This window comes from Pogona vitticeps, chromosome 5 (genome assembly GCF_051106095.1).
Source record: "Pogona vitticeps strain Pit_001003342236 chromosome 5, PviZW2.1, whole genome shotgun sequence".
Taxonomy (NCBI): domain Eukaryota; kingdom Metazoa; phylum Chordata; class Lepidosauria; order Squamata; family Agamidae; genus Pogona; species Pogona vitticeps.
The window spans coordinates 195,150,001-195,161,546 of record NC_135787.1 but is presented as its reverse complement, the minus strand read 5'-3'; the positions used below and the strand labels follow the sequence as shown (position 1 = coordinate 195,161,546).

The 11,546-nt window shown below is 46.6% G+C and overlaps 1 protein-coding gene across 1 annotated transcript; it reads right to left on the bottom strand.

The window, feature by feature from the left end:
• Positions 1-2,319: 2,319 nt before the first annotated feature.
• On the bottom strand, positions 2,320-9,403 carry LOC110090275 (C-type lectin). The gene is made up of 5 exons (XM_073002401.2): positions 8,364-9,403; positions 8,045-8,142; positions 6,064-6,201; positions 3,670-3,784; positions 2,320-2,554 (listed from the first exon to the last, which is right to left on the bottom strand). The coding sequence occupies exons 1-5, from the start codon at positions 8,566-8,568 to the stop codon at positions 2,487-2,489; spliced, it is 624 nt and encodes a 207-aa protein (XP_072858502.2). The 5' UTR covers positions 8,569-9,403; the 3' UTR covers positions 2,320-2,486.
• Positions 9,404-11,546: the final 2,143 nt, after the last annotated feature.

Here is an 11,546-nt window from a genome sequence, read left to right as displayed (position 1 = left end):
AAATTCCCCCATAGGAATCACTGTTTTGTGAATCGCTATAGCAATCACAAAAAGTCAATGTCTAGCGAAAATAGTGTCATGTGGGGTAACTGTCTAGTGAGGCACCACTGTACATAAATATAACAAAAGGAAGCAAGAGATGACACACATGATTGGTGCAAAACTAGTTTGTGCTTACCTTCCACAAAACAACAACAAAACACCTCCCGTGTTATGTTCCTTCTCAAAAGAACGAGGCATCAAACGAGCTCCCGTCCCTCGGTTGGGATATCTGGGTTGTCCCTCTAAAGCAAAGCAGACACTGGATCTTATCTCTTTATTTTTTGGACCCTGCAAATATTACAAGGCAGGCTCTTGAGGGAGGCCTCCTCATCTCTACTGAGGCTGCTTCTCTTTTCCACGAACAAGGCTGTGCTGCAGGGGGTGGAACGTTCTTTGGGAACTCGTTTAAGTTCCAGTAAAATGCACCGCAGAAGGCCAGCTGCTTGAGGGTCAGAATTAGCTAAGGAGTCCCCTTCTGACCACCCTCACCAAGGCTTAGCACTTTAGAAAATAATAACTCAGGAAGCAATTCAAGTATTAAAAGGTTTCTGTATTTTACTCGCATAAAATGCCCATTTCTAAAACAGGCACTTTTCTTTCTCAGTCCACGTGGCTGGATCTCTTCGGTTCAGAGATCCAGCCTGGAGGTCTAGCATCTTCCCAGGTGAAAAAACCATGCGTGAACAACAATGGACTTTCTCAAACCCCACGGTGAGAAGGGGGGGATGAACAGAGGTGGAGATAATCTAGCCCCGGGAACATCAAACCCCTCTGATTAGTTAGCATGCAAACAAACAAGTAAACAAGTTGGCCTGTGATGCAGCCCCTTCCCCTTTTAAATTTACATCTAGATTGCTTGACCATCCAACGCAGGGGAAGGTCCAGAAGAAACCAGCCCACCCTAGGAGACTGGCTGCCTTCTGAGCGTCCTTCAGCAGCTAAGTTGGAGAAAAGAAAGGACCAGGGTGTCTTGCTGGGGCCGAGAGGTGGTTTCGGAGTCAAGAGACAATCAACAGTCACCAGTCGGTGAAAGTTACAAGGTTTTATCAAGGGGGGGGGGAGAGAGAGAGAGAAAGAAAAAAAAACATACTAGCAGAAATATTATAGGAATTCATACTGGAAGGACTTAGTCAAGAGTAAGTGCTGCAAAGGATAGAGAAATGATCTGAACCCCTTTTTGCCTGGTGGGAGCCCCTAAAACTAGCAACTGGTCATTCTGTCCATTTATGTCATAGGTTCCCAACCTGGGAGTCATGACCCCCAAGGGGGGGGGTGTCACAAAGTGTTTTCTCAGGGTTGCTGTGGCAATTTTCAGTAGCAATAATTTTTAGAGGAAATTTCACCACAAAGGGTTTCAACACTGGTTTATTGTCCAGATGCAAGTGCAACCATCCTATTAAATATATATAGGTAATTAACCCATGACCCACCACTACCACCTCTGCATGAAAACCTATTTTAATAAGGTAAAGCAAATATATATATATATATGCTTTACCTTATTAAAATAGGTTTTCATGCAGAGGTGGTAGTGGTGGGTCATGGGTTAATTACCTATAATAAAAAGGGTTCACAATTTGAAAAAGGTTGGGACATGCTGGTCTAATTCTAACCAGGACACATGCCTGCTTAATTGTCAAAATGACTGAAAAGTGACCACTTCATGGGTACAGTGATAAGATCAAACCGTATGAATTGGCAAAATGATAACACAGCGTATCTTCAAAGCACTTGCTTAATGAGTGAATGACAGCCTAGTTTTCCAACTCCAGGTGTCCTTGGCCAACCCAGCTGCGATAAACATCTGCTTCCCCCTGGCAGTCATCTGTCAGGTCAGGCAAAGGTCATGAGAAGAAGCTTCTTCTGGATGAGACATCATCAAAACACAGAAGCATAAAATAAATTGAGTTGGAAGGGGCCTCGGAGGCCATCAAGCCCAACCCATTGCTCAAAGCAGGGATCCAAAATCCAAGCAGATCTGCCCGGGGGGGGGGGTGTCCTGTTTTCTCTTGAAGGCCTCCCGCGTTGGAGCCCTCACCACCTCCCCTTGAGATCATGGGCTCCATTGTCATACTACTCTAACAGTTAAGATGTTTTTTCCTAATACGATTCAGCCAAAATAAAAGCTCATTTTTATAAATAAGCTTGTCAGTTTCTCTGTGAGTCCTATTATCCTCAAGAACAAGGCCAGACAGCCCAAAAAACCTACAACAACTAGATCAGTAACACTTGGGGTCCATTTTTCGGCAGGGAGGAGAGAAGGAACACGAGAAGTTGCAGAAGATGTTTTATTGGTTTCACCCAAGACGGTCTGGCCCTGTGTGGACAGAACGTCCAAGTACAAGGACCTTGAAACGAGGAGACCTCTCCGTCCTTCCATGGAAGGAGACCCTAAGCATCATCTGTGCGATCTTGCCAGCACCCACTGGCCTCTCCTGCCTCCCTCAGAGGTGATATTTGCAGATGAAGGCCATCTCCATGGAACACTTTGCATCATTCCAGCGCATGTATTCTGGAAAGCAAGAAAGAGGTGGACTCAGGTTTGGCTTCCGTTTCGCCAATGTTTTCGGCCTCTTGGGGGAATAAAAGCTTGATCCTCATTCCTAGCTCATACAGGGAAACCTGGGCCCGTGGCACAGTCTTCCTCCACTGAGGACCCCCCGCCCCGTCGCTTTTTGTGACCCCCCCTCTCAAAACTATAGCTCCCAAAAGAAAAGGACGGTAAACCATTTCTGAGTGTTCTCTACCTAGAAAAGACAGGTCTCTGGCTATGGACCCAGAGGTTGGGAGTTCGATTCCCCCACTGAGCCAGCCTAGGTGGCCTTGGGCAAGCTGTGTTGTAGTCCCAGGGCACCCCCCCCCCGCCGCAGAAGAAAGGGATGAGAAGTCCTTGGGAAACCCTGAAAAAGGGTTTGCCATCAGTTGGAATTCACTTGACAGCACATGATTATTATAAAAGGGTTAAGGGAGTTTTTTTTTTAATGATGTGGGGGGAAAGCTTGCAAGAAAAAGAATCAGATTGAGTTCTCGGAGTGGAGCCCCTTGTGCAGCTCTATGAGGTCCAGGGGTGGGAGTTTGCAGTCTCGGGACCTCTGGAGGCTGCCTACCCTGATGAAAACCAAAAGAAGACAAAAGAAAACCACCCAAAGAGAGAGAGAGAGAGAGAATATCATGGTATTTAATGACACCTCTAGCTTTATGACCAACTTCAGATGCATCCTTCAGTGACTCCTCACGGTACACAAGATCCAACCTACACGCCTGACATTATCTCTCCTGACCTGCTGTTTTATTGTGTACCCACCATTGATGCCACAGGTCTTACCTACTAATTGTTTTTAGCTTTCTAGTTGGGTATGTGGGTATGTGTTTTATTCATGATTGTTATAAACCACCCAAAACAGTGCATTGTAAATAATGGGGTGGTGTATGACTCGAATGAATGAATGAATGAATGAATGAATGAATGAATGAATGAATGAATGAATGAATGAATGAATGAATGAATGAATGAATGAAGCTGCCAGAATCCTGCCAGCCCGTCTGGCCCTTAGTCCTACTTTTATACTTTTACATTCCCCGGCTCTCTTTCTCTGGGTCCAGCTGGCTTCCTGGGCTCCTCCTTACCTCTGTTCACGACCAAATGAACACACAGTTCTTTCTTTTTCCTGCCATTGGGCTCTTTATCGTTCCAAGAGAGGTATGAGCTTAAGGACAGGTCCGTCCAGCGCCAGCGCCTGTTCTATAGAGAGAAGAAATTGAGGAGGAGGAGGTTGGACAAGAAGAGGGAGCCCCTCCTTCCGGATTTCTGTTGATTCCGTGCAAAAGAAAAAGAGAGAAGACTCTTCCTTGAGTATCAGCAGTACCTTCGTTCTGAACCATGTGGTTCCAGAAGCTAAGCATGGATGCTTAGGGTGAGTGCTTGAACACTGGAGGCATTCAAGAGAGCATAGGACCGGAAGGGCTTTGATTCGGGATCCCTGCCTTGAGCAAGGTGTTGGACTCCATGGCCTTAGAGGCCTCTTCCAACTCCCATCATCCTACGAGTCTATGATTCTATGAAATCCCATGACATACTAGTTTCCCCATCCATTTGGCACTGATTAGGCGACCTCTTGAGTACAGTGTCCAGTTCTGGACACTGCACTTCAAGAAGGATGCCAACAAACTGGAACCAAGTTCAGAGGAGGGCAACCAGGAGGATCCAGGGGACTGGAGAACCAAGCCTTATGAGGAAAGGCTGAAAGAACTGGACATGTTTAGCCTTGAGAGCAAAAGACTGAAGTGTAATATGAAAACACTTTTCAAATACAAGTGGTGCCTCGCTAGACAGTTACTCCGCATGACAGTTTTTTCGCTAGACATAGACTTTTTGCAATAGCTATAGCGATTCGCAAAACAGTGATTCCTATGGGGGAATTTCGCTGGACAATGTTTGGTCCCTGCTTCGCAAACCAATTTTTGCTAGACAACAATTTTGACAGCTCCCTCCATGCTCACAAAACAGGTGTTTTCGGGACCTAAGCTTTGCAAGACAGCTATTTAAACAGCTGATCAGCGGTTCGCAAAGTGGCTTTCCTATGGCCGATCTTCGCTAGATGACGATTCTTCCCCATTGGAACACATTAAACAGGTTTCAATGCATTCCAATGGGGAAATGCTTTTCGCTAGACAATGATTTCGCTAAACAGCGATTTCAGCGGAACGGATTATCGTCATCTAGCGAGGCGCCACTGTATTTGAAAGGCTGTCATCCAGAGAAGGGGCAAGATCTGTTCTCGATCATCCCAGAATGCAGGACACACAACCATGGGCTCAAGTGACAGGAAGCCAGATTTCAGTTGAATATCAGGAAAAAAACCCTAACTGTTAGAGCAGTACGACGATGGAGCCAATGACCTCGGGAGGTGCTGAGCGCTCCCATGCTGGCGGTATTCAAGAGAAAGCGAGACAGCCATCTTTGTCAGATCTGCTTTGATGTGGGGTTATGGCCTTAAGGGCCCCTCCCAACTCAGTTCTTCTGCAATTCCAGGATTCTATAACAAGTCATATGAAACAGCGAGGCGACAACCAGGAGAGTAACCAGGTGGAGCCGTTCAATGTGTACATTGCTAATCTTGGTCTCTACGTTTCCCCTGCTCCTTTCCCTGAAGGCTGCTGTGCCTCCTCTGCTCTAGAAGGAGGCAACTCCAACCTGTCTCCACTAAGGCTGCAAGCAGTCACCACTCATGACACCCAGTTTGGAGGGCTTCCTTTTGTGCACAAAGCTGGGATTTCACTTCCAAGCTGTCCCTGAATGATCCTCAGCCCTAGCCCCAAAAGTCTTCAGAGGACCAAGAGAATGGTTTTGCATTGGACTACAACCTACATCTTGAGAGAGATTGAGACTGAGATTGAGAGAGAGAGAGAGAGAGAGATGCAGACATTGACTGACATGACTATGCACCAAATGAATTTCCCCAAACAATTAAATGTCAATGCCTGTTTCTAATTCCCAGGCCCTGAAAGCTCCTTTTGCTCCAACAGACAGAGGCCATCGTCAAATGCTTGGTATCCTGCTGCCCGTAATGTCCACTATTGTCCTACCTAGGGTGTGTTCAGTCCATGTAGTAAGGGGGGCAGATAAGACGGTTCCATTTTTTTCTGCTGACAACCACTTTTGCCACCAGATGGAGCTGCTGAGATTGCCATACGGATTGATACTCTTTAGGCTTTCCTTCCTCTTTTTCCCTCTTACTCTCTCCCATACCAAGTCAGATGGAATACAGAGGATGCATATCTTTGCACTGGGAGGAGTAGTGAGAGGAGGAAGGAGGGGGTGGGCCCTTACATTTCCATCTGGGTAGCCAGATGGGTGATAGAAAAATCAAATGAATGAATGAATGAATGAAGGAATGAATGAATGAATGAATGAATGAAGGAATGAATGAATGAATGAATGAATGAATGAATGAATGACCTTCCGTCAACCCGGTCCCATCTTCCTCTTTCTCCACCCAAAAGCAAAGCTTTGATACTGACCGCAAAGGGGTCGTGAAGTCCAATCCAGATAGGCCCGACGGACTTATAATTAGTGGTAATGAACTTGGAAATGGCTGTCATCTCTTCTTCATCAAGGATGGACGCTAGATGGCTCTGGTGATACCTGAAACATGTGGCCTAAGAAGAAGGAGGAGGAGGAGGGAGGCTTTGAATAAAGACTTTCTCCAAGAGCTGAACTTTCCTCTTCTGACTCGGTTTTGCAGCTCAACTTTCTGGTTGTGTTGGAACCTTTTTATTTATTTATTTATTTATTTATTTATTTATTTATTTATTTATTTATTTATTTATTTATTTATTTTTGCTGCCTTTAGCAAGTTTGGCGGGGAGGGACTTTTCTAGGCCGGGCGACTATCAATCTATCCAGTGCTAACCAATAGTTCCCTCGTGCCTCTGATTTCAAAGAGAGCATCGCCTGCCTGTTCTGTTCCTTTTCCCCTCTCTTTTGTCTGTTTGAAGCAGTCAGAGCGTCTGTTGAGGTCTTTTGAAGCAAAGCAGTCATGTTGGTCAGTTTGATGTTGGATCTGTTCAACGGTGAGTAAAGAAAATGGTTTTTTAATGTAACTTTTAAGTGTAGAAACCCACAGACTTCAAGTCAGGGGAAACATAATCCAGAGCTCAGAAAATCTCTTGATTTCTTTTCAGTTACTTCTTACTGAGTTGCTTTTCAAACTACAACTCCCAGAATGCCCCAGCTGGCATAAAAGCACATACAGAACTGGGCAAATGACCTCTCTAACCAAGGGGGTGTTTCTTAAATCACACTACTTGGAAGATGGAATTGGCAACAGGGTTTTCTGACAACCGGAACCAAGCAAAGCAAATTCCTATCTGGGCTGAATCCTTCCTATTCCCTTCCCATGCTCTGTTGCTCAGCGGCACATGGAGAATCAGGCACTATCTCCAGGGGTCACAATTCCTTCTTATCTTGGTCAATTGATAAGGAGAGTTTCTGTCCTGATTTGCAAGCAAGCCTACTTTCTTGCTTAGCTCTACCACTTGCTTAGGGCTGCAAGCCATGATCAGGGTCAATGACCCGTCGAAGGGTAAATAAATGGTTTCTCCAATCCCTGTAGGAACTGTGGCGCTGAGTGGTGAATTCTATATATTTGTTTGTTTGTTTGTTTGTTTCCCACCTATTTAGTCAATTACGACCACTCTAGGCAAAACGTAGTCTAAGAAAGCACCCTGGACAAGCTCTGAGGGATGTACCATATTTTTCCATGTATAAGACTAAAATCTTTTGTCTAAAATCTTAAGACTAAAAATTGAGGGTTGTCTTATACACGGAAATAAGCTGAGGAGAGAACAAACACGTGGAGGGGAAAGCAGGGATCAAAGCGATCCTGCAGGGTTTTGATCCCTGCTTTCCCCTCCACTTGCTAAGCCTTAGCAAAAGGAAAGCAGGGATCAAAGGGCTGTAGAGTGGCTTTGATCCCTGCTTTTCCCTCTGCTTACTAAGTCCCATGGGTCTTAGCAAAAGGAGGAGGAAAAGGATCAAAGCAATCCCGTGGCTGTATAAGGGGGAAAGGGATCAAAACGATCATGCAGTCATGGGATTGCTTTGATCCCTTTCCCCTTCCTTTTGCTAAGCCCCACAGGGCTTAGCACGAAGGGAGAAAGCAGGGATCAAAATGATCCTGCACTGCTTTGATCCCTTTCCCCCCCACACTTGCTAAGCCCCACTTAGATTTCTTAATTTTGGGTTAGAAAAGTGGGGGTGTCTTATACATGGGGGTGTCTTATACACAGAAAAATATGATAAATCCTGACTTGCTTTCTTCTCAAACCCGAAATCTAAGCCTGCTAGATGGGCTGTGTATCCCTTTGGAAACACTGCCCTTTGGGGGCTCAATGTGCATGCACGTGTGTGTGATTGCTTCAGGGCCCCTCGCCGCGTCCCTCTGCATCCTTCTCTTTCTCTTTTGCTCAAAGAAGCTCTTTGGAAGCCTGCTTTATTTACCTCTGCTTCATCCCAGGCGACAACATCGGTGAAGACCCCGTAGCAGGTGTCCTCATAGAACATCCACTCTGAGGGACATTTTTCTTTACATTTTGCGCCTATAATCAAATAAATCATCATGTGCGCACGCCGGCGCAAGCAGAGAGGGAAAGATGGGGGGAGGCTTGCACAGTCAAGGGTTGGAGGGAAGGCGCAGAGTAGATGCGTGGACCAGTTGCATGACCGGCGGTGCAGTGGAGGAACATGGAGGGAAAGGAAAACTGTGGTGTGGGTAACTAAACCTCCCCGTGCTCCCAAGCGGGCAGGGAAAACAGATTACCGTCTATGCAACCATGATGTCCAAGCGTAACGTTAGGTGTGCTGGATCTGGAGGAGCCCAGCCTCAGAAACAGGGTGGGAGCCAGCAGGCAAACAAAGTAGACTCTGTAGTCAAAGAGAGGTCCCATTTGCCTGGGAGGAAAGAAAGAAAGGGGGGGGGTGTAGACAAAGGAGAGTTGGTTACAGCGGTCCCTTACAGCTTCCATTTCAATGGGGTTGCCTCAGGTCCTGTTTCCTGTATCCTTACATTCAAGAGCTCCAGACACTTCCCTTAAAAAAAAAAAAATTTTTTTAAGTCAATGAGCCAAAATCATCCTCCTCTAAGAACTGCAGGGCTGGATGGCCCCAGAGATCATCCTGTCAAGGAGGTCCAGTGGGGAATCAAACCCCCAACCTCTGGCTTCACAGTGTGGGAAACCTCTGCTTCAAGGTTGTAGCTGCATTCTGTTCCAGTGATGGGCACACACTCTTGGCAGGAAGCGGTGGCAGCCAGCGGGCGGGGTGACCCCTTCTTCTGCCCTTTCGCTTAGAGGTGGAGCATAAGATCAAAGGGTTATTTCAGTCAATCCTAGTTACAATTAGGTAACTCGTATCCTATCTGAATTCTAACAACATACTGTGTAACTCATGCTAAGTCAATAAAAGAGCTCTCAGGGCATTGCCTGTAGGCTCCGCTGGCTCGGACGTCCGCGGTCAACTCCTTGGCTCTCTCTCTCTCTAAGGCAATTAGCCTTCCTTTGTTCTGCGATCACCCACATCACAGGTTGATACCTAGTTAGCAGTATAAAATCACCGGGACCTTCCACGTGTACAAACATTAATAGTATTATTGAATGCCTCACAAGGTCTAACGTTCAACACCGTTTAACATTTCCTTTCTCAGCCCTCTTGGTTTTTTAGCTCCTAAGAGAAAAAGAAAAAATTCTGCCCATATCCAATGCTACTGAATAAGGTGCCAGCTGTAGTGGAAGGACCAAGTGACCGGACGCCAGCCAGCGGGCTCTTCCTCCTTGCTCTTGAGTAACTCCATTGCTGCTGATGTGAAAATGGTATCTGTTCAGCCCCACATTTTTGAGCTGCCTAGTTCAGAATCTTGCCTCAGTCACTCATCATCACCATTGTGCATTCACTTGGGTCCTCTTTTCCCCCAAAACCTTTCCTTCCTTGATCATTTTCTGTACTGGTCAAGTTGTCAGAGTAACAGTGTTAATCCCTGCAAGCATTATAGGTGAAAATAAAATGTTAAAACAGACAAAAACATGGTGGCACCTTAAAGACTCACTTTTATATATTCGTGAAGGCTTTCACGGCCGGGATCTAATGGCTGTTCTGGGTTTTTCGGGCTCTTTGGCCGTGTTCTGAAGGTGGTTCTTCCTGACGTTTCACAGGTTTCTGTCCTCTGAAGAGACGGCCACAGAGACTGGCGAAACATCAGGAAGAACAACCTTCAGAACACGGCCAAAGAGCCCGAAAAACCCAGAACAACTCACTTTTATGTTTTTGGATGTGAGCTTTTCGTGAACAAGTCCACTTCCAATTTATTGTACCAGTCAATAAATTTGTTTTTTTTTTTTTCTTAAGGAGGGTGCCAACAGCTTTGGCTTCTTCATGGAGTCCCCCCGCCACCTCGTCTTGGTTGTCCGTCTCTGGCCTCTGTTCTGTCCCACCAGGTTGAGCTCCACTTCATGCAGAAAACAGGGAATTGGTACATCGACACATTTTGGTGAATGGCCTTCTTCAGAAGCAAGCTTTTAAAACTTTGTCAGCTCCTTTGGCCTGTCTCAGCTGAAACTTTTTAAACAAGAATAAACTTTATCATGGTTTTTTTTTGTTTTTGTTTTTTTTTGCATCCCGAGACCCAGCTTCTTATTTGGAATTCTGCTACATACCTTGCTTTAGAGGCATTTTCTCCTCCAACTTTCCTACTGCTTGTCTTCTCTAGGAGCTGAATTTTTTCCACCCTGTGCCACCTCCTCCAGAATAATTCCCCCCCCCCGCCTCAGTCGCCCACAGGATACTTCCCAGATGGACCTCATCCTTCTTAAATAGCACGTTGTCGAAGCTGAGCAAAGACTCCAAATGAGATCTTACCAGTCTTATGTGGAGTGCTAGGACTTCTCCTTCCCCGGGTGCTGGATCCGTCCTTCCTGCTGACCTGTTCTCTGAAATGTAAAACTCGTCGTTCATGGAGAGAGATACGGATCATAATTTGCTTCTGCAGAAGCAGGACACACGGACCATTTTCACTCAGAAGGACGGGAGGGAGGGACGGCAACCAATGGCCCAGCCTCCAGGAAGCGTGAAAGAACCCAGTGTGAAGCCGGAGAGCACGCACTGGAATGTTACCAGATGAAAAGAATACATGCGCACCAGTGGGGAAAGTGGAAGCCTGGAAGATGGTGTGGGTGAGATCCAGTAGATCACCTGATTGATAAGAAGATAGGGGTACATAAAATCTATAGCATCATGATAAAAAGACGGGGGGGGGGAGGAATTCTGCTTGAGAGCTGTGGGAGGGGATGTGGCATGGCTGGGGAGGGAGGAACAAACCAGCAAGAGAGAGAAAGCGCAGTGGAGTGAGAGGAGAAAAAAGAGCAGAGGCAGAGAGAGAGAGAGAGAGAGAGAGAGAGAGAGAGAGAGAGAGAGAGAGAGAGAGAGAACCGCCCTGCTCTCTTGCCAGCTGAGTGAGCCTCTCGGGAGACCACGCACAGTGCTCAGAACATGGCATTTTAAAAGGAACTCGTGGTGTTACTCATTAGTCCGTGGCGGCTGGACTGACCTATTGTTTGTTACCGCTGCTCCTCCATTTATTGCCTTCTGCATTATTAGCAGGTTGCATTGTCTTGACCAGCAACAGGCCAGGAAAATTGGGCTGGATAAACTGCAGCGGCCAAGACTGTCTTGAGCAGCCTGGTCACCCCTGGCTCCAGCACCTTGTCCAGGAAACAGCTTTGGCTGCCACCGTCCTTCAGATCCACCAAGGACATCTTCAGGAGCAAATGCCAAGTCTTCTTGGTCCAGGTGGCCAAGGTTGCCCTTTCTGTCAATGACCCAATGGTTGCTTCCTGACCCAGCTGGCCACCCCCATGCCCTTCTAGGTATTTTTTAGCCCTGTGGAACACAGGTTGAGCGCACCCAAGTTGAGTCATCCTGGCCGGTGATCCGTGCCCATTTTCCCGACCCG